Source organism: Aspergillus japonicus (assembly GCF_003184785.1).
Source record: "Aspergillus japonicus CBS 114.51 unplaced genomic scaffold BO86scaffold_40, whole genome shotgun sequence".
Classification (NCBI taxonomy): domain Eukaryota; kingdom Fungi; phylum Ascomycota; class Eurotiomycetes; order Eurotiales; family Aspergillaceae; genus Aspergillus; species Aspergillus japonicus.
In genome coordinates, this window is record NW_020291677.1 from 177,148 (window position 1) to 198,315 (window position 21,168).

The 21,168-nt window shown below is 55.6% G+C and overlaps 10 protein-coding genes across 10 annotated transcripts; 3 read left to right on the forward strand and 7 right to left on the reverse strand.

Moving 5' to 3' along the window:
- Positions 1-21: 21 nt before the first annotated feature.
- On the reverse strand, positions 22-1,146 carry BO86DRAFT_401405 (NAD(P)-binding protein; the record flags this gene model as incomplete). The annotated part of the gene is made up of 5 exons (XM_025673772.1): positions 22-212; positions 289-456; positions 547-701; positions 764-1,032; positions 1,102-1,146. 5 exons carry the CDS (start codon positions 1,144-1,146, stop codon positions 22-24), a joined length of 828 nt encoding a protein of 275 aa, XP_025525829.1.
- Positions 1,147-1,762: 616 nt separating this feature from the next.
- BO86DRAFT_435291 (tannase and feruloyl esterase) lies at positions 1,763-3,478 on the reverse strand (the record flags this gene model as incomplete). Its single annotated transcript, XM_025675948.1, has 1 exon — positions 1,763-3,478. A coding segment is annotated over one exon (1,716 nt), but the record flags the coding sequence as incomplete, so codon positions are not given.
- A 1,677-nt stretch (positions 3,479-5,155) lies between these two features.
- On the reverse strand, positions 5,156-6,935 carry BO86DRAFT_435292 (tannase and feruloyl esterase; the record flags this gene model as incomplete). Its single annotated transcript, XM_025675949.1, has 3 exons — positions 5,156-5,474; positions 5,560-6,567; positions 6,616-6,935. The coding sequence occupies 3 exons, from the start codon at positions 6,933-6,935 to the stop codon at positions 5,156-5,158; spliced, it is 1,647 nt and encodes a 548-aa protein (XP_025525831.1).
- Positions 6,936-8,114: 1,179 nt separating this feature from the next.
- On the forward strand, positions 8,115-9,291 carry BO86DRAFT_449415 (sodium:calcium antiporter; the record flags this gene model as incomplete). Its single annotated transcript, XM_025676709.1, has 2 exons — positions 8,115-8,305; positions 8,359-9,291. The coding sequence occupies exons 1-2, from the start codon at positions 8,138-8,140 to the stop codon at positions 9,289-9,291; spliced, it is 1,101 nt and encodes a 366-aa protein (XP_025525832.1). The 5' UTR covers positions 8,115-8,137.
- A 468-nt stretch (positions 9,292-9,759) lies between these two features.
- On the reverse strand, positions 9,760-11,032 carry BO86DRAFT_390691 (uncharacterized protein). Its single transcript, XM_025672453.1, has one exon. The coding sequence runs from the start codon at positions 10,882-10,884 to the stop codon at positions 9,925-9,927; it is 960 nt and encodes a 319-aa protein (XP_025525833.1). The 5' UTR covers positions 10,885-11,032; the 3' UTR covers positions 9,760-9,924.
- Positions 11,033-12,452: 1,420 nt separating this feature from the next.
- BO86DRAFT_420473 (histidine phosphatase family protein) lies at positions 12,453-14,171 on the reverse strand (the record flags this gene model as incomplete). Its single annotated transcript, XM_025675208.1, has 3 exons — positions 12,453-13,803; positions 13,864-14,017; positions 14,081-14,171. 3 exons carry the CDS (start codon positions 14,169-14,171, stop codon positions 12,453-12,455), a joined length of 1,596 nt encoding a protein of 531 aa, XP_025525834.1.
- Positions 14,172-15,499: 1,328 nt separating this feature from the next.
- Positions 15,500-17,337, reverse strand: BO86DRAFT_317363 (cytochrome P450; the record flags this gene model as incomplete). The annotated part of the gene is made up of 3 exons (XM_025668167.1): positions 15,500-16,154; positions 16,274-17,032; positions 17,090-17,337. The coding sequence occupies 3 exons, from the start codon at positions 17,335-17,337 to the stop codon at positions 15,500-15,502; spliced, it is 1,662 nt and encodes a 553-aa protein (XP_025525835.1).
- Positions 17,338-17,797: 460 nt separating this feature from the next.
- BO86DRAFT_390693 (uncharacterized protein) lies at positions 17,798-18,462 on the forward strand. The gene is made up of 2 exons (XM_025672454.1): positions 17,798-18,166; positions 18,242-18,462. The coding sequence occupies exon 1, from the start codon at positions 17,862-17,864 to the stop codon at positions 18,045-18,047; it is 186 nt and encodes a 61-aa protein (XP_025525836.1). The 5' UTR covers positions 17,798-17,861; the 3' UTR covers positions 18,048-18,166; positions 18,242-18,462.
- A 340-nt stretch (positions 18,463-18,802) lies between these two features.
- BO86DRAFT_143993 (uncharacterized protein) lies at positions 18,803-19,125 on the forward strand. Its single transcript, XM_025666228.1, has one exon. It carries the CDS (start codon positions 18,835-18,837, stop codon positions 19,021-19,023), a length of 189 nt encoding a protein of 62 aa, XP_025525837.1. The 5' UTR covers positions 18,803-18,834; the 3' UTR covers positions 19,024-19,125.
- BO86DRAFT_390694 (uncharacterized protein) lies at positions 19,039-20,751 on the reverse strand. The gene is made up of 5 exons (XM_025672455.1): positions 20,551-20,751; positions 20,343-20,493; positions 19,824-20,286; positions 19,680-19,766; positions 19,039-19,613 (listed from the first exon to the last, which is right to left on the reverse strand). The coding sequence occupies exons 2-5, from the start codon at positions 20,388-20,390 to the stop codon at positions 19,192-19,194; spliced, it is 1,020 nt and encodes a 339-aa protein (XP_025525838.1). The 5' UTR covers positions 20,391-20,493; positions 20,551-20,751; the 3' UTR covers positions 19,039-19,191.
- Between the last annotated feature and the right edge of the window lie 417 nt (positions 20,752-21,168).

The window sequence follows — 21,168 nt, forward strand, 5'->3', positions numbered from 1 at the left end:
ATCCCAACCAGTTCATCACCCCTAAGACCACCTCTTGGTCCCATTGTGACTCCAGAAAGAGCCCCCGAACCCACCCGCCAGGGACTGCCGGTCAACCGCGGCCAAAACACTCTTCGCAGCATCCTCCGGCCGCATGGGAACAACCTTAGCCCCTATATACGCCTCGAACTTCGCTTCTATGCCTTTCACGCGAGAAAGGATCGGCTCCTGCACTATACACAAAACCCATCAGCACTTAACTAGACCATGGCGGGGATAAAAGCGAGTCCAAAAAAAAGAAAAACGTACATTCCGGCATTGGCCCCTCCAGAGTATCCACCCGCCCCGGACAGATTGACATGAAGAGAATGCCTTCCCCTGCGTATGCGGCATTGAGCTTGGCGATCAGGACATTGAGCGCTCCCTTGCTGATTGCGTACGGCGCCGCGTTGGCGAGCTGGATTTCATTGATCATGTCTGGGGATTCTCAGTAAGTGTGTGTCTTGACCACAGCAGCAGCTTTGATCATGTTGTGTGTGTGTGTGTGTGTGTGTGTGTGTGGCTTACTGATATCGCCCATCCCGCTGGAAATTGCGACCACCTGTTTTAACCGGCTTTGTCGCACGAGGTCCAGGAAGGATAGGGTCACCTTTAGGGGTCCGAAGACGTTGACCTCGACACTCCGCTGTGCGTCTTCGATGATTGTCTTCGGGTTGTTCTCGCTGGAGCCCAGGAAGGTATGTCAGTCATGAATTGCTGGCATACACCGGCAAGAAAAACCCACTAATCATTGATAGAAGTTAGGGCTGTCTGCTCGCTCACATAAGCGGCGTTGTGGATGAGCACATCCAGCCCCAGCCCCTGGGAGCCGAGGATACTCCGTGCCTCCGCAGCGGCACCCTTCAAAGCGCTATCATCCGTCACGTCGGCGACAAGGACATGGACGTTGGTGATACTGTCCGCAGCCAGGCGCTGCTCGGCTGCCTGCTTGTTCCTCACGAGGGCCAGAACGATGGTTTCAGGCTTGGCGGCTAGGACCTTGACGAGGGCGTACTAAAGTCATGTTAGGACCAAAGCAAAAGTCTTAGTGATGTAAGGAGATGCCCTTGGGAGGAGACATACTCCAAGACCTCGGGCGGCTCCGGTGACCAGGTAGCTGGTTGGCATCTTGCTCGTGGGATGTTCAAAGTAATGTTCTATGGTTCAGTTCTGCTGGTTTGTTCCATCCAGTACCTGATACTGCAGGTGAGACTTATATCCCGATTTAGCCACTGCTGTACTGTACCTTTGAACCGAGGAACGCTGCATTGGTGATTGGCAAGCATTACAAACCACACGCAGAGAGCCAGAGATATCAAGAGGGTGAGGTGGTCGGCATTCCGAGCCGGTGGATCTGCAACCCGGGGTACCGGGCTGCGAGCCTTCGGCTTCGGAGGTAGTCGTTGGATCATTTCTGCTTGGGGCAAAGGATATCTAACCCTACTCTGAGTTTGACTAGTATTTCGAAGACCATACATCTCGGGTTCGACCAACATTTTCTATTCGCGGTAGTGATGGACATCTGAGGTGTCTTCTTTGGCCTGCATATGTGACTATAGCAGTAAACTTCTCATTACAAGCAGGAAGAGGAAAAACACTCCTCACCGCACAAGAGAAAGTAAACATCTGCAATGTATCGGCGACCAGGGATCAAACGTTTCCAGCCTCCATATCCCAATTCCACATGCGCAGACTCCCTCTCCCTAATGAAGACTGAGGTGAACACCAGTGAACGACCGACAGTTTAGTAAACCGGCATTTTGAACGCATCAAAGTCCCAGGTCCAGGTATCCAGCGACGCCTGGTCATACTCGCAGTGCATCTCGGTGCCATTGAGAGACCACATGGGACGCAGAGGCCACGCACAGATCTGCTGCTCCTGGCCCTCGAAGCTCCCGCTGAGCACGGTCCCATTCAAAGTGACCGGGACGAGGTCCTCTTCCACCCACCGAATCAGGGTGGCGAGCGAGGTCTGCGGGAACGGCCCGTTGGGCTGCAGATCGTTGTTCATGCAGTGGGAGGCCCCGGGGACGAGGAAGAGGCGGTACCAATCGCCCAGGGCGGCGGTGCTCGCGTTGTAGGCCAGATCCGGGTACATGACGCGGCGGACCGACTCGTAGTAGTGCACGGAGGACGCGGTGGGGATGCTCCCGTCCTGCTCGCCGTGGTAGTGCAGGATCTTGCCGCCGCCCCGGTGGAACGGGGTGAGATCCGGCCACGCGGTGTGGAGGGAGTCCTCGTACAGCTGCCAGCCCTGCTGGATCCAGTCCTTGAGGGTGTCGTAGGTGACGTTGTCGAGGGACGAGAGGTTATCGGCGTCCACCAGGTCCAGGAAGCGGGCCACGTATTCGCCCCCGAACGAATTGATGTCCAGCCCCCACAGCCCGGTCGTGCTGTTGTACGTGGACTGCGCATCGTAGAAGAGCGCCCCCGGCTGGTACGACAGGTAGACCTGGTTGCCCTGCAGATCCTTCATGCCCCCCAGGATCGTGCGGAAGACCTCGACGGCCGCAGCGGAGATGGTCGAGTTCTGGACCGGAACGTCGCCCTCAGCCGCGCAGTAGTAGCGCGCTCCGATGGTGGAGTTGAGATCGAAGTGCAGCTTGCACAGGTCGGAGCGCGACACCACCCCGTCCTGCCTGCCATCGTACCCATCGCAGGCCTGGATGGTCTGGTTGACGATCGCGGCGATCTCACACTGCGACGGGAAGTAGTTGAGGGTCTTCTCGACAACGTTGGCCCAGAGGTGGTAGACCATCTGGAAGGAGTAGCGGATGGCCGGCGCCCCGATGACGGCGCCGTCCCATTCCTCGCCGAACCGCTGCACCTGGCTCCATCCCTCCCGACCGCCCTCCGAACAGCTCTGGTAGTAGGCGTAGAGCTTGTCGCTCGCGGTCATGTTGAAGAAGCGCCGGGTCAGGCTCTTGCCGATCGTGCTGAGCTCGTGGTGGGCCTGGTACCCGAACATGTAGACATGCTGGTGGTTCAGCGTGCCGTTCGCCAGAAGGAGAACCTCGTCGACCCCGGTGTCGAAGCTCCCAAAGCCTCCATCGGTGGAACCGGAGACCGCTCCATAGATGACCCCGCCGGGGAGCTGCTGGACGCCTTGATTGATGTAGTAGTCCGCACCCCCCGTGGACAGATATCTCCGCTCAAACCGATCCGGCCGGGGCAGCCAGAAGCGAAGCTTGACCGTGTCGTTGCGGCCATCATGCGAATAGGCCAGGGTCACGTTGCAGTAGTCGATGCTCTGGGTTGGAAAAATCGCGGAACCGCTCGTCGTCGAGTTGTAGACCGGATTGGCTTCGACGAAAGAACGGTCGAGGGTGATGCCTGGGTACACGGAATCGGACGGTAACTTGGATTTCACGTAGGATGGAGTGCACACATCCTCGAGAGTAGTCGCGTGCACGACGACCACGGCTGAAAGCGTAGCAGCAAGTAAGAAGCGCATCGTGGCTCAATGATTGCAGTGGTGCAGTGGTGCAGTGGTCTCCGGATCCAAGCATCAGTGCCCTGTGAAGTGTCCTATGGAATAGAGGGGATAGCCCGCCCCTTTTAAGTCATTGAGATGAGAGCTATGACCGGATTCTGCAGGTATCATCGTCTATAATTTAGAGGATCTACAGTGCAGACCGGAGAGCTCCAGTGGATCGTGCTACGTACGCCCGGTTAGGGTTATGAAGATGGAAGACTCAGATTCGGAAATTCTGAACTACGACTAAAGCCGGGATACTGGGCACAAATCACCAATCAGAAGCGGCAGAATCTGCTCATTCTCCCCACAGCTCGCAAAGAGGGCCTTGAACAGGAAAGTCCAAACCCGACCTCCTGTAACATAATTAAACTCAGGGCTAAGAATATCAGACTGATAAGATACGGTAGGCCGAAAGAAGAGGGATAAAAAGGCGGAATACCCCCCCCCCCCCCCCTCATCAACTCTGACTCTAGGAATCAATTTATGTCTTCTATGTTATTAAGTCTGCTATCTAACTTTGATTCCGATCAGCCAAAGGCCTTCTTCTAATGCCCTTGTAACAGTTCTAGTACAAGAGCTTACAGCTTTAGCTAGTAGGCTTATCTAAATTACCTGTTTTATTGTATAGTTCTTAGCAACAAGTCTTTGTACATCATTTTTATCAATACTTAGAACTTTAATAACCAGCTAACCTTTTAGTATTTCGACTTAAATCTAAGATAATAATCGAAAATACAGTACTTTTTACCATTACAGGAATTGTATATAGTATGGATGATTGCGCCTGCGAGGAACAGCCTTGCGAGGAAGCACGCTCTGGTGCTTTGATTGATGTCTTATGAAGGAATACTCCCGTTAAGTGGGCGGTAACCCAGACGCGCAGCCGACTGCAAGGGGGAAGCTTCCGCTCGTCCTTCCTCCGACGTTGCGCTGCGTTCACCTCGAATCATGCCCTAATATTCGAAGTAATATTTACCATGTATACGTATACTCATTCGGCCTCCTTCAGCGGCGTGGCACTCGATCAGCCTCCCTCCTCCAAGCTCGGATGAAGGCCTCTCTCTTCAGACCGACTTCAAAAAGGTTCGTGCGTGACCTGCTCGAATCGAGCGGCGTTTGGAAGTGCACGAAGTGTTCTTGAACCGCAAGACGCGACACAGTGAAGGGCGATGATTCCGTGTCAATCGGGATTTTCAGAGCAATACTGGGCGTTGGGTTGAAGAGGCGTTGGATTGCACGGGTTGCGAAAGTTGCGTAGACAATCATCCACCATGGCATAGCGGGTCACTGTCAATAGATAGATCGTGCTGGGGCGCGGTGCTGCGCATCGGCGTCGATGTCGGGATTGCTCACGGGAAGCTTGCATTTGCCGGGCTTTTGTCATGGTCGGCAGTGAATCCAGGCACCGACTCCGAGATATACTCTGCGAGTGTGCAAAACTTTCTAGCCAAAATTGCCTTACGGTTTGGGCTGATCCCATTGCTCTCGTCTCTAAGCCTAGGCTGCATGATGTGATAGTCTGTTGGACGCATTGATGTATCCATGGCTAATTATCATAGGAACAAATACAGGGAATATCTCGTGTCTTGAAAGTTATCTTGCCATTTGACTTCATTTCGAATCGGTCAAGGGCCTCTTTCCAATGCCCCTTCAACAGTTCTAGTACAAGAGCTTGCAGCTCCAGCTGGTGGGCTCATCCGGGTTACCCGTCCCGTTATACTGGGCCTGGTAGGGGTAGTGACACACGGGCCGCTGGCGCAGAACCTCCGTCGCCGTCGTGTCGTTCTTCCACTTGGTGGCAATGATACTGTCCGGGGCGGTCCCGTTCTCCACCCAGGCCATCATTGCGAGGATGATGTCGTGCTTGGCGTCCCGGTACCCGGGGACACTGTACGTGCCCGTGTTGATCATGGCGGCTTGGTCCGCGCCGGCAATGTACCAGGGGGCGTCCATGATATCCGGGGTCGAGTAGCAGTGCCTTTGCAGGGACAATTAGCCAGTCGTTTCATGGGAGCCGCACTCTAGGAGTTGATCAGGCAGAAAGAAACGGTGGAACAACTTACTCCATGCCAGGGATCAGAAACATGCGGTAGAAATCATCCATCTCCACGCCCTGGGGCTTCAGCGCGCTGGAGGCTTGGTCGTAGTAGTAGATACTGGCATCCGGGGAGACGTACGAGTCCGACAGACCGTGGTAGTGCAGGAATTTACCGCCGCGGTGGTGGAAGGCGCTGATGTCGAATCGGTCGGCTGTCGCGTTGCCCGGGTTCAGCTGGTCGGCGAGCTGCACGGTGCTGTAGTCCAGATCCTGCCACACGAAGTCGGAGAGACCCATCAGGTCGCGTGGGTACCAGTACTGCTGGTCGATGGTGCTGTCTTCGCCCAGCCCGATGTTGCCGGTCAGCCACGAGGACTCGCTGCCCAGCCACATGTGGCCATAGACGTAGGTCTGGTTGACATCGACCCAGTCGTTGTGAATCTTGTACAGGGTAGAGAGCTGCGCCGCAGTCAGGCACTCGTCCGCCGCGCTGGTGGCATTGCACATCAGGACGTTGGGGTTGAAGTTGCAGCCCGCCGGGTCGGAGATGATGTTGTCGACCAGGCCATCCTGGGGGTCACACTGCCTCAACACCTCGGCGGCGATGACATCGAACATCGCCTCCGGGATGGTGTGCGAGGAATTGGCCGGGGCTTGGTAGGTGGTCTGCTTCAGGTTGTACAGCTGCTGGTGCGTCGTCCACCAGGCCGGGGCGCCCGCGAGGATTCCGTCGTAGTCCTCCGGGTACTCCTGCATGTTCTTCATGCTCTGTCGGCCACCGGTCGAGCACCCATAGAAGTAGCTGTACTTGGCGGCCGAGCCATACCAATTCTGAATCACTAGCTTTCCTAAGACGGTCGCCCCGTGCCAGGCTCGGTAGCCCCAATCGACCACCGCCTCAGGTCGGCCAATGGCCCAGGTCCCTTCGGTGTCGATACCGACATGGCCTAGGTTACTCGACAGGGTAGCAAAGCCGTAGTGAGTGCCAGTGCCCATGTCCACCCAATTGATGCCGCCACCCGCAGCAGCCGAGCTGTGCGTAAGTCAGCAGGGAATTGGAAGGTAATCTGGCGATACATACAGCAGACGACCATTCCAGTCATACGGCAAGATCAGGCCGACTAGGTAGCTGGAGTTGCCCTCCGAAGGAACGTTGATCTGCACGCCACATCCCTCCGGTAGGTTGGTGGGATACTCAGCGGAGGAGGTGTAGTTCATCGGGTTGAACGTTCCATTGGCCGGAATGTAGGTTGCCCACTGCACCTTGGCGTGCGTACCGTTGGCATCAATGTACTTTTGAAAAGTGGCCGCCTTGCAGTTGGCCGACTTCGCCGGGGTGGCTGCCGCCGTCGCCGCCGAACCGACCAAGGCCGTCACAACAGCCACATTCGCAAACCACATGTTGGATAATTTGACAGATGACCCGACCAGAAGAGAACAGATGACTGATAATTGAGAGATGTCTGCAACATCAACAAGCTGGCCGTTCCGTATGATGATATATATAGGCCGTGTAGGCCACTGTTGGTGAACCTCATGGTAGCATACAGCAGCATATTCTGCGGTGTAGGGATGTAGAGACTGGTGACGCGGCAGCAGCGGAGACTAAACTCGAAGCTGCATCCTCCGCAACGTCTTAACCACAGTCAACGGGACTGGGGATGATCTCGGAGCGGAACAGGAAATGATCACCAGGAACTTCGCTGCAGATCCCGATCATGACGCTAATCGCGGTCCAGACGGAGGCCTTGCTTTTGCGGGGAGCCATTGAGAGTTCCCAACACGGACCCAGCCCTATTGTAAATGACGCAGGTGGCTTGCGCAATGGGCTACTGTAGGTACTAGGTACTAGGTAACGTCCTATGTGGCCCGTCTTGGGATGAATGTGGGGAAGGAGAGGAGAAGTCCTGAATGATTGGGTGAAAGCGGGCAGACAATTGGAGTCATGGACGGAACTTGTGGTGGAGAAGAGAAGGAAACAAGGTTGAAAGCTTGGCATCGATGCTTGGAAGGCTTGTTTGTCCCGCGGCGATCGGAGTCGAGTCCGCTGCCGGCAGTCTCGGCCGCTCCTGCGATACCGGAGAAGACCTCGTATGATCATCATCATGCTAATGTGAAACCTCAACGGTATCTTATAGATTATACTCCAATTCCATTCCATCCTAGCACTACTGCTAAATCATGCAACGCTGTCAGGGAAGGATTGTGGTTGAAGTTCACAATAAAGTAGGCACAGTATATGTGGGATGAGGACTGTGTAGAAATAACGCGTAGTTGGTTACCCGTCACTGTTCGAGATTTCCTTCAATTTAGCCGACTGCTTTGGTCGATACGGGATCATGCGATTATATGGCAGCAAATATGAACCTAACTGTTGGGATCTAGTGAGAGTTGGAAATACACTGGATACTCTTGAAGCAAATGTTTGAGTGTAATGACCACGTGATGGCATGACAAAGGGTGGCTGCCGTCAAGTCAAGGCGGTCGGCGCTAGGCTAAAGCTTCCGTTGATACAGTACAGTAAATTTCCATCTTATACATGTCCCAATCCTTCTCATGTTCTTATTACCCCTGATCTACATGCAGTGGAACAATAGACAACCATGGACTGGAATACATTGTGCTTCAATGCCGCCACTCTGATCGCAGGCGTGTTTGTCCTCGACTATGGCGCAGACAAGTTCGTCGACCACACCGTCATTGTCGGGCGGCGCCTAGGCGTCTCCCAAACGGTCATTGCGCTCTTGACAGCGGGCGCGGAATGGGAGGAGGTCTGGAACCCAGTGCAAGCATTTAGGTATTTCCAGGCTAATCTCCTATTCAGCTCGCAGTGGTGGTTGCCGCCATTCTGCAACATCAAAGACCCCTGGCCCTTGGGAATGTCACGGGCTCGACAATCTCCAACATTCTTGGGGCCTTCCCTTTAGGGCTACTATTTTACCCACAGGGCGTAGACTTTGACCGCAGCGCAAGGGTATATTCTGCGCTGCTGCTCGTGGTCACGACGCTATTCGTGATCCTGGCTTTCTTCAATCAACTGAACCAGATAGTCGGCGGGGTCTTGATTGCCGTGTTTGGCCTCTACTTCGGCTCGATCTTCTACGCTATTTACAAGGGTGTAGCGTCGCCCCCAGAGCTACCAGACAGTGATGATGACAGTGACTCCGGAGTGTCCAGTGATAACGAGGCCGACGAATCTGCCACCCAGGCGCCCGAGCTCTGCGAGACCTCCCCTCTCATCGCGAACGAGCGTAACCCTTCATCATCTACAGGGGAAAGCAGCGACGGCAGACGAATTAGAAGCCTCCCGTACCACCTACTCCAACTCATCCTCGGCTTCCTCGCACTGTCACTGTCCGGATACATCATCTCCCACAGCGCCGTGACCGTCGCAGACTCCCTGCATCTCTCCGGAACCGTCTTCGGCGTGACGGTCGTCTCCTTTGCCACCACTCTCCCAGAGAAATTTGTTGCCGTCCTCAGTGGTGCCCGAGGCCACGGCGGCGTTCTGGCCGCGACCACGGCCGGAAGCAACATCTTCCTCCTGACGCTCTGTGTTGGGGTCGTTGCACTGGCGGGGGACCAGGCACAGGAGGTGGGGGGTGGATTTGTCGCTTTTGAGCTTCTGGCGGTCTGGGCTTCTTCCTTCGTATTTTTTGCGGTCGTGTTTTTGGGACTGGGGAGAAGCGCGGCGGTTGCGCTCTTGGGTGCTTACCTTGCGTTTTTGTGCTTGGAGCTCACCGTTTACCGGCGGTGAATAGCTTAGCATAGAATGTGCCATAGAAGAGAGTCGTGATGGGGACGGACAGCGGAAACTTAAGTCCAACTGCTATGTCTCCCTCACAGTGCGAGATCTGTTTATGGTTTACTAATAATCAGACCCACCGTCTTCTTGATTTCCCTCTTCAACCAGCTTCATCGGTTCGACTTCATGGAGGATAGCTGATTGAAGATCTATGCGTAGTCAATCTCCTCTCGACTTCGCCTGCTAAGTATAGCCTCTAAGCAACCTTCCCCCTGCCGCCCGTGGAGCTGACCGCCGCAAAAGCTACTATGCTCAAGCAGATCTGGACATCTCCCTAAGCCTTGGCGCTTCCGCCGCTATGGTAGCTAGGTATCGATCTACTATCTACTTTCCCGGCTATCAGATTTGGTCCAATGATGGCAAACCGCGTTAGAGACTCTAGGTTTACTGATCAACTGATCGGATGGTTACTAGGTCAAGATTTCAAGCTGCAACAGTGCCACGCCGCCCACGTAACCCGGCTCTGGGCTGTAGACGGTAACAGACGCATGGTCTTAACATTGGCAATTACGAACATGGATTCATGCGATGGCCCGTGCACCAACACCTTTCCCTGTATATAGCGCTCGCACGCATCTCCGCTCCTCACCCCGAGGACATCGATGGTTTCGAGGTCCGGACAGGGTGCGTGAAATCGACCGCCGCATACTCCGCCCCGACAAAGTCCGGCACCCTCGCCGGCTCTTCAAATCTTGCGACCTCCGCCTCGCGATGGACATGCCGGCCCGTGAGGGTGATGAGCCGACCCAAGACGGCGAACTCCAGCTTCAGCTTGATACTGTAAACCAGCGACTTCAACGCGACCTGCAGATAGTAGAGCCCGACATATTCCAGCACGAGCAGGCCGACGTCGAGCGCGATGATGACGAAGTTGATGGCCACGAGTTGGTAGATCACATTCCCGGCGCCGCTGCCGCTGCCGCCAGCCCCGTCGGATTGCCCGGACTCGCGCCGTCGACGCAGCAGGGCGGGATCGCCCGCCCACAGCACCTGGACCGCCTCCCGGATATACAGGGCGGAGAGCAGGAGCTCCAGCAGACAGAACCCGGTCACCTGGGCGCGCTCGATGACCTGGTACGCGGCGTTCCAGGGGGGAGTGCCCACGAAGGCGGACCCGTAGGTGGTGACGGTGGTCGGGGGCAGCAGGATGGCGGTGGTGAGCAGGATCAGGGAGAGGATCTGGCGCAGACGGCGCGGGTGGCGGAGCAGCAGGTGCAGGCGGGAGTACAGGACCAGCGACTGCACGGGCACCATGGCGTAGAAGCCGAGGTTGGAGATGAGCAGGGCGAGCAGGAGGGGGCCGAGCGAGTAGAAGTGCAGCACGGGGCCGACGACGCTGGGGATGACGCCCAGCACGGTGGAGACCAGCAGCGACCAGAAGTAGAGGCCGCGGTACTTCTTGAAGGTGAGGAAGATCAGGACAACGAGCTCCACGGAGTTGTAGAACGCAATGGCCAGGATCACGGCCACGATGATCTGCGCCGCCAGCGAGCTGTCGTCGATGCCGGTGACCAGCCCGGCGGGGATGTCATACAGGTTCGTCATGAGGCCGCGCGGGGTTGCGGTGCGCCGCTATCTTCATCGTGGGGGATTTGGTGCTGACTCTTGCTTTGCGTGATTGATTAGGATGTCTATGCACATCGCTTTGGGGCTCTCTGTATCGTCTCTTGTTCTCACCGCGGGCTTTTTCCGCCCGCTCTGGATGCTTTGCAGATACCAAGCGATGAGCGAATAGCGGAGCGTCATCTTTTTGTAAGGCGAGGACCAGTCCATGCCTCGGCCGGGACCCTTCCTTTCTTTTTGCCATCGAGGGAGATCAGCTGATGGGGGAGGGAGAGTGATCAGTGGCACTGGGTCGAGTTGGTAGGCTGACTCCTAACAAGGGCCGAATCAGCATGCGCAATGCGAGTCTACCACCGAAAACAGAGTTGTCGGATCCGTGGTTCTCGCAACCGTAAGTAGAAATACAGTTTCAACCCCCGGATTTCCGGTTGGAGTTGCATCGCCTCTCTAAATCATGGTTAGCAGTGTCTGTCAATGGAGATTACTTCCAGAGAGATGGCGTGCAAGTAGGTGGTCACTCAGCTGTTTTCGTTCGCTGGTTCTGTATCAGACAAGGGATGGACTTGATACGTAAACTGGATGTGGAGGTATTATGTGATTATTAGGCTTAGCCAGTTCATGAATCAATCATCGTGGGGATTCCAAGTTCAACTCAGTCGATTTTCACAATTTGTCCCTTTCAATGCCATGATATATAGTTACGTGCATTCACCGGAAGCCCACACCACGGGCCGAGAAGGGCAATTTTCCGAAACGGGCAAGCAAGCGGCAAGCCAAGCCCCAAAGGTGGACAAATGCCGGGACCGGCAATTGCTTCCCTTCTGGGCCAGTTGGCTGGAGTCCCTTCTCCAAAATCATTCATTTTAATCTTCTTCCATTCACTTCTTTCTGTACCTTCAAGTTACTCACAGCGCTTCCCTTCGTGATGGCAATCAACACAAGTCCCTGCAACCCCGCCGCCCCCGCTCCTCCTCCGGTGGCCCCCCCGCCCGGTCATCTCCATCACGTGCAGCTTGAGCATACGCTACTAAGTTACTGTATGCTATGTCATGATAAGATAAGATAAGTTCACGATCCTCAGATTGAGTAAATAGTACGTAGTACTCGGCGGGACCTTGGTAGGTAGTAAGTGTGCTCACAACTAAGGGAGAACGCCACTGATCACCCAGGGTTGACAACCATATTGGAATTAACAGTGGGATGAATCAAGAATTACCAACTAGGCTATACGCATCTCACCGTGCTACTAACACTCTATATCAACGGGGCGTTATGGGGGAGCCCTATCGTATGCAGGATACGACGGATGAACAGGTTAGATCAAGCTGCTTTTCTCCGCTGGGAGCCAATGTCTCTTCCAGGAGGTGGGACGGAAGAACTCCGAGACTGGAATGCTGGATTCTTCTGGCTGATGTGATGGTACATAGTAGCGACCAATTCGGTATATAGGGGGAATATGCAGTGCCTTGCCGAGTCCGCTGCACGTGGTGGGGCAGGGCTTCTATGGGATCGTGACCGTGCAGAGGGTATACTATCTCTCTACCTAGTACTCATGCAGGCACCCCGTTGGTGACAGCGCCCCAACCCTTCATCGTCCAGTTCCCGAAGCAGGCATACGGATACTGCGCCTTCGCCAGACTTTGCTCCTGAATCCTCAAGAAGGTCGACAGCTCACACCATCCGTCCTCGCGGTACTCGCACTCGGCAAAGCTGGCGTGGAGCGGGATGGTGCGCTGGTTCTGGATGAAATGCACATACTGCGTCGGGCCACTGTCAGTCACGTAGTCACCGCCGGTTGTGCTGGTGGCCCGGGACGATGACCGCCTGGTCGAGACCTTGTGCGGCGCGCTGATGATCTCGATATTCAGACGGCCCGCGAAGGGCACGAGGCGACTGGAGTGGAACTGCTGGCCCTTCGTGGGTCCGGTGAGGGGCAGGGGGTCGGCGAACTGCGTGAGCCCGAACGCCGTCAACACGGAGACAATGTTGGCATCGTGGGTGAACTCGAAGTACAGCTTCTGGTCGAGCGGGAAGGTGACGGGGTTGGTGTCGAGCGTCACGTTCGCCCCGGTGGTGTTGGCGGGCACGTCAAGCAGGTGGCCCTCCACACGCGCCAGGAACTCCTCGACGAAGGCGATGCCCTGCGCGCGGCCGGTGGGGCTGTGGAAGCCGGAGAGCCCCGCGAACTCGAGATCCATGAGATAGGCGTAGTGTTCCCAGTCGTCGTACGTGAACAGCTGGCAGAAGTCGCTGTAGCCGAGGCTGATGGTCTCGTAGGGGCAGAGCGCCTGCGCGTGGTACGTGTCGGTCACCGTCCAGTTGTAGCCCCCCGCCAGCCGCCGCAGCTCGGCGGTGCGCGCCTCGAGATAGGTCGCCATCCAGGTGCCCACGGGGATCTGGATGGATTCCATCATGGTCGCCGACGCCTTGGTGCAGGCGGATTCGCCCGTGGTCGCCGGGTCGATGGTGGCCAGGATGTTGGCGTGGTCGCGCCAGTGCAGCCCGAAGAAGCCCGCCAGGAAGTTCTCGCAGCTCTCGAGCATCCGCGCTTGCAGGGTCGTGCGCACCACGAGCTTCGCGGTGCCGTTGCGGCGGTCGGACAGATGGCCGTAGTTGTAGAAGTTCAGGACCCCCGCGTCGAATAATTCCTGGCGGCCTTGCGGGACCAGGATCTCCTTGCCCAGGCGGTAGGACCACTGGTTCAGAAACCCCAGCTTGCCGGAGAAAACGTGTCCTTGTGCGGTGGCGTTGGCGATGGCTTCACCCCACGTGTCCAGGCCCTCCGAGGATGAGGGATATCGCGCCCCGTGGCGTTGGAGCATGTGCATCTGGGTGATGTTAGCACCCTTGGGCAAGGGATATTCGTTCACCCCGAAGCCCTCGGCCGGCGAAAAGTAAGGACTGTGGAGGAGAGGTCAGTTTTCATCAGGATGTATCAGTTACCCAGGGGTAAAATCTTACCTCAGGTCGCCCATCAGGTGGAAGACGTTCCTCCCCTTCGCACCCTGAACGGGCTCCGAGGTCTCGAGTGGAGCATTGGGAACATAGGTAGCATCCCCGAAAGGTGCGGGATTGATTTCAGCGAGGAAAGGTGCAGCCCCGGTCGCAACAGTGCCTAGTTAATGTCACGTTCAGGGACTTTGGCTCGTTGAGCGGAAGGACGTCCGAAGGCACTCACCAGCATACAGATCAGGCGAGGTCTGGAACCAATTGGGCTGGGTGGGCGTCGCTCGCGGGTGGATTGCGCTCCCCTCAACCGCCGTGGCCATGGCCACGGAGAGAAGGAAGGACTTGAGCTTATACGCCATCACCAGTTCTCGAGCTTGTTGGATAGCCCATCTCACTGAGCCTTGACCGCTGAGTGTTTTATATCCCGATGTTGGGGTCGAATGTCGTACATTGTACGAATCCGATTGGATTGCCTACATCTCGGCTATTTCGCTGGAAAACCTGGAGAACAGGAACGAAGACAGGAACTACGCTGCAATCAACATCCTCAAGCCCACCACGTGGGACAAAGGCACCCTGAACAGAGAGGGCGTTTCAGCCACCGCATAGACCCTGTTTCTGTAAGCGAGGCTCTACGACTCAGCACCAAGGCTTAATATCGTCAGATCTTGTCGGACTTCGCAAGCCATTGGCTCCAAGTACCCAAGGCCGAGAGTCTGGTGTATCGTCTAATCATTAACCGACGTTATCTGATCGATTAGCGAGCCCACGTGCAGGCTGGAAATCTGGGCGATGCGCCTGGTGCCGATGTCATGGCATCAAACTCAACCAATAAAACTTGATGAAGGGAGACCGTGTGTCGATAGCGCTGGAATGCCAAGAACTGGGGAGATTACCTACCTGGATCCCCAGCCCTTCTTGTCGAGTCTTCCGCGTCTTCCGGAAGCATACCACCCACACACAGCTTTCTCTTCCTAGCGCAACGGTGCTATAATGAGCGGGATGAATCTGGTGCTTGTCCAAGTTGCTGTATGCCCCTCTCACACCAAAAATATCCCATGCTCTAGATGTCTCATCATTCAAAGAGCGAGAACAGCTAGACCCTAATCCTCAGGCTTACCAGATTCGTGGCACCAGTCTGGAACTACCTGTAAAGGAGTATAAAGTCTTACCTCCTCTGTAAGAATGATGCGGGATAGGGCAATACGGATAGATATCAAATCGCGGCATGTGGGAACCAGCTGATCTTTGTAAAGATCACTTCCCGTTGTCGTCTAAAAAAAAAAAGGGGGGGGGGAAAGGAAAAAACCATACAGAAGTGCTGGACATAAAATAGAGAAAGGAGATACTTGATACAGTGGATGGATGAGGATGGGTATTGTTGCTCAACCTTCCAACCGAAAAAAAACACTTGAGAAGGTCACACTAGCCCTAGTCCTTTCTTATATAGTAAAGAGACAGACACTGCTATTTTGAATTTTTGGTTTCATTTCAGCAATATATAGATCAGATGGTATCAAAGTAGTATATCCTTTAGACTCACATGGACACATAGACACATCAACACATGAACGGAAGAAGACGCCGTCACTTCCCTCGATTCTCAGATGCAACCGAACCCTCCCAACGCGGGCTCTCGCTCTCTCTCTCAATATACCCTCCGCCGCAGCCGCGCAGGCACCTTACCCTTGGGCCCGGACATGCCGAAGCCAAAGTTGCGCATGCTCATCTCCAGATCCTTGGGATCGGCCAGGATCTCGCAGTCGTACATGGTGGTCAAGAGCGCGGTGGAGAAGATGATCATCATCTTGGCGAAATGCCGGCCGGGGCAGGCATGGTAGCCGCCGCCGTAGGGGATCCAGGCGCCCTGGGCCCGCTCCGTGGTGAACTCCCAGCCACCACCACCACCACCAGCGGGCTTCAGGAACCGGCCCGGCCAGAACTCGTCGACGGGCCGCTCGGCCGCCCAGATGGTGGGGTCCATGTGCGCGTGCATCGGGCTCGTGAGGATGAGGTGGTTGTTGGGGATGCGCCACCCGTCGATGTGGATGTCGCCGTGGGAGTGGTGCCGCACGAAGTACCCGCTGATGCGCAGCCGCAGCGTCTCCGCGTAGATGGCCTGCAGCACCGGCTGCTGCAGCAGTTTCTCCATGTCAAACTGCGGCGGCTGGTTGGGGCCGCTGGCGGCCGGGTCGTCGATCCGGCAGGCTGCGGCCTCCTGTCGCACCTGCGCGAGCAGGTGGCTGTCGCTGAAGGTCTCAACCGCCGTCCAGAACGAGGTGATGATGCTGTTGTTGGTTGTTCTATTGCATGCGAACTTTCGAGTTAGTCGTTGAAACATATTCCACAGAAAGGGGAAACCCAAAGAAGAGAGAGAGAGAGAGAGAGAAACAAGAAAAATCAAAAGGAAAGAAAAACTTACCCCCAGATAAAGGCCAGATCATGGGTTGCAATGGCATCCAGGTCGAACCCGTCGATGGTGTCGAAGATGGTCTTGCGCTCGCGAAAGAACTTGGACCCCCAGACCGGATCGTCCCCATCTGCGTCCACCATCGCCGGATCGAAGTTCTGGAGCGCCCACACGTGCCAGTCCTTCAGCGCCCGCAGAGCGCCATCGCGCGCCCGGTAGGCCCGCGGAGCCAGAAATCTCGGGAGACCTGCGATCATCGACCAGATGTTGTTCTCAAAGGCCCATCGGTTCGTCAGAAAGTCCGGGTGCGCCCGCAGCAGATAGTCCCCGCAGAGGGAATTGAGGAACGGCGCCGCCAGCTCCTGCTCGAAGAAGGTGACGAGGTTATCCCACGGGACCCAGTCGCCGCCGATGGGGAGGGTGTAGAAGCGCTGCGCGATCGCGCGCTGGAATCGCCGGGTGAGAGGCAGCAGGCCCGGCCCGAGCAGGAAGCGATGTAAGCTGCGCTCCAGCTGGTATTCCAGTCGGTTGCGCGGCTCGACCTGGCTCTCCGGATAGGGCTTGGGGTAGGCCCCCGAGTCATCTTTCGTGTAGGTTCTCACCGCAGCAGCGGGCAGCCCAAAGGCGCGGTCGAGCAGGAACCCATGGAGATTGAAGGACGAGAGATCGCGCTGGCGGAAGAAGGCATGTAGGTTCTTCGTCCCTTGGAAGATGTAGACGTCATTGGCCAGGAACCGCGCCCTCACCGGGGTTGCATTCCCGAATAGGTTCCTGCACGTTCCGTGTCAGTCGGGACGGGGCGAGAGATAGCATGGATAGGAGTAGCACCTTGCTGAGAGAGCCCATCCCCGCGGATCCACGATCATTCGGAAAGAGAAGTGGCCCCAGATGGGAAGAACGCTGGGCACCAGCGGTGGTGTCTTGAACCCGGACTTATTGGCGGTTCCTCTATGAAACAGAACGGCACCCACTGCATAGTTCCCAAGGCAGAACAGAAGCGAGCCGGCAATAAGAAACAGGAACCAATCTCCTAGTTCCGGTGCAAGCAATGGGTGTGCATTAGGATAAACCCTCATGGTGAGCATCGGGTGGACAGAATTGATCCCTTGTACAGGACTGGATCCTTGCGTACCTCCTACTCATCTGGCGGACTGGCCTTCAAATACTTCCATTCCTCGCCAAAAGTACTTGTTTGTGCCTGTAACCGAGCTCGAACTTACAACCGAGGAGGAAGAAACCGCCCCCAACGGCGGCAGTGCACGGCTGATGCCATTAGGAACTAGCACAGATAGAGGGTCAACGTCCGGGCGGGGGGAGGGAGTGCCATCCTTGGAAGACGATGCAGATATCATGGATATGACACCGGAGGTATATGGTGGCTCGCTCACTTGCATGAGGGAGACCACTGCAGTCGTCGCACGGACCAACCTATGAGGAGATAGTTGATCCCTGTCGGGCTGTCAGCCTTGGGTGGATAAGGGGGAAGGATGAATTCAGTGGGAAAATCCTGTCGCTAGATAAGTAGCTAAGTGTGCCTTCGGCTGCTCCGTTTTGATCCTGCGCTGCGTCGCTGGACTTCCCCAAACCACCACCGATAACCATGGGATCCGGTCGCGCCTTCATGTTAAGCTATACTCTCGGTCTGCTCGGATTTGCCGTCGCCGCAGCGGTTCCTCCCAATCTGTCCCGTCAAGTGATAGTCTTTCTTCTGCTCTTCTCGGCCCCCTTTCTCGCCAGCTCCGCACTTGCATCCTGTATCGGTGCTGCCTTGATGCGCCTCGATTGATCATGGGCTGCGGTTGGGTGGTGGCCGTCAAGGAGAGAGAGGGTTGAGTTGGCTGGTGTGGTGTGGGTGGATAAGCGGATGAGGGGACGGAGGAAATGGAGGAGACGAGAGCTGCACCCGTGGGTTGACCCCTCATGCTTACCCGCGAGGCTTGACAAGCACTTTTGGACTAAGGGGTGAGATGGGATATCTAGGATAATTGACTGGCTGGATCACGGTTGATCCCTGGGGGGCTGGAAGTGGAAAGGACCCACGAGTGGACAAGTGGACGACAAGTGGACGACAATTAGGGTACTACGGGAGGCCGTGCCTACCCAACTTGCCGTCCACTGCCTGCAAAGGTGGGCTGACTGTGACGGGGACTGCAGGCCGTGCATTAATACTACTCCGTACTTAGGTAGTAGTTGCAGGTACAGGTTAGCTGGTGCGGGTACCGTGGTGGGACCTATAGCTACGAACCTATGAAGGAAACGGGATGGGGGAAAAGGTAACCGCAGTGACCACTGAGCAGCCCTGAGATGACTGAACGAGTTTTTTTTTTTCTTTCTTTTTTTTTTTTGTTTTTTTATAAAAAAAACTTCAATTTTCATTCGTTCTTATTTCTCTGACCAATGATAATGCAACTACATACCACCCACCGCGCATGGACTCAGTCCAGTTGGCCAAGTTCCCACGGGAACTAACCTAATCGCCCCCAACCAGATTCGTCACGGGAGGCTCTGTAAGTGGTACTACCTGTGTACTACCTATGTACAGTACATATAACACTAACTACTATACATAGTGCATGCAATACATGCAATACATATTGTGTTGTGTGTATGTACACTGTGTCCCGTCACCGTCGGCGTACCCGGCTGTTGTCCCCGCCATCCCGGCATTTCACGGGCGGGGTGGGGTCATCTTCAGAAGAAGACGACAGAAAAAAAAAAAAAAAAAAAAAGAAAAAGATAAGAAATGGTTAAGACGTTACTAATCCCAAATTAATCTACAATGTCCCACATAAGCCAGCCACAGTTTTGACGTGAACAATCAAGAACGTTCGGCGATAAGGGCCAGGGCTCAAGTCTTCAACCGCCTACCCCGCTCGGCAGATGGACGCCTGGGTGGTCATGCTTTTACCTCTTATTCATCACGGGTGCGGTCACTCCCCCCGGGCTGGATGCGTGGCGTCGACATTATTACCCGATAACGCTTCCATGTCGGATTCGGGCATCTCGAGCCATGACTCGGTGAGGGTCAGAGGATCGCGCTTCCGCGGGGATTGGAACGACTGCTGCAGGAACTTTTTGACCGAGTAGTGGGCCGGGGCATAGGACTTTTGGTGGGCCACGAAGAGCGAGCGGAACGAGACGGCCGCCGCCAGGAAGACCCCGACCTCCGCGCTCAAGAATTGCCAATAGGTTTCCCAGATGGTGTCGACCATCTCGCCGGCCACGAGCCCACAGACCCGCACAATCGAGAGGGCGATCATGATGACCGTCAGGCAGAGGGAGCAGGTCAGGAGGACCTTTTGCGGCCATCGCACCCGGACCTTCCAGATGACGTGGATCGGGATCACAAGGACTGGTCCGTTGTCAGGATCGTGACGTGGATAGTGAGATACACGATCAAGAAAGGAAAGAAACTCACTCAAAAGGTCGCCCACCGTGTCGAGGACTGCCAGTGCGATGGACTCGTTCACGATCACCTGCTTGTTGCTCCCGGTCGCGCACGCATCTGGTTCTTGTTAGCAGGCCACAACTCGGACCGGTTCCCCGGACAAGGCCCACTCACTCTCGCGGGGATCGAAGAAGTAGGGACAGCTGACGAAGAAGATCAAGGATCCGTAGATCAGCACACAGATCGTGTAGATGAAGATGGCCCACCAGTACAGCTGCCAGGCCTTCATCCGCTCGATCAGCTTCCGGAAGAAGAAGAGGAAGCTCAGTTTGACGGCACTGAAAGCACACCAGGAGATCAAGAGACAGACGTCGCTCCAGAGATGGAACAAGTACGAGACTTGGATGATATCCGCGGGGATGGCGACATCGGCCATGCCTTGACTGATGGCAAAGACCAGATACATCCGATCCACCACCTCCGTATACATGATGATGATACTCGCCAGGAGGAAGCCGAGGGCAACGACCAGGAGATAGTCGTCCGTTGAGGGTCTCTGCCTCTGAATGCGCAGGCGGATGAACAGGCGCGCAAATACGCCCAAGATAGCCGGGACTAGTAGCACGGAAATCGAGATCTTTGCCCTCCAGTCAGTTTGATATGGTCCCTCTTCAGAAGGGGAGCTCAACTCACAATGAAACTCTGCTTGGGAATCCGCCCAGCAGAGTCTTGAGGCGCCATGGTGGACGACAAAGAGCAGGTTAGGCTTGAGTACTCTTGCTGAGATTTCTGGGATTCCTGAGGTTGTTGAGGGGGGTGAGGGGGTTGAGGGGGTTCAGCGGATCTGACATGCAGCCTGTCAGCGGGGTCCACGGTTTGCAGCAAGGCGTGCTTGTAGTACTTATGTGTGGTTCATTGGGGCTGGATGGGGTCATCCGAGACGGTGGCAGGTGTGCCTTATGCCAAGTGAAGAACTGTGTGCTGTAGAGTACTGTACCTGATATAGGTACATGCTGATGTCTGGCTGAAGAAGTGGTGAATAGCATGGGATCATGCATACTAGGTCCTGTAGTTAGTAGGTAACAATTACACAGCCTCAAGCGGGAGAAACAAGAATTGTGCAGAAAACGGGAAGCCAGTTGACTGCAATGCAACCCCTCTTTTCAGGCTTACTCCGGTCGACTAAGTTAGGGCTGCTTGGGGGCCAAATGGCAAAAAGACAAGACTGGGGCCACTGGGCAGTGGGCAGTGGGCAGTGGGCAGCCTCCATCCCGTCCCCACTTAGTGCATTTAGAGCACTTAGCGTGCTTAGCGTGCTTATCGTGCTTAGCGTATCGAATGACTTTTAAGTCGCTGTGAATGGGTGAACACTGAACACTGAAAAGACAAGAACCGAGTGGGGGCTAAGCCGGGGCCCAGCCGGGGCCCAGCTGGGGCCCAGTGCAGCAGCTGCTGACATCTCGGTTGCTTCGGTTCACTCAATTTGTCCTTCCTCCTTCCTCCTTCCTCCCGCATCCTG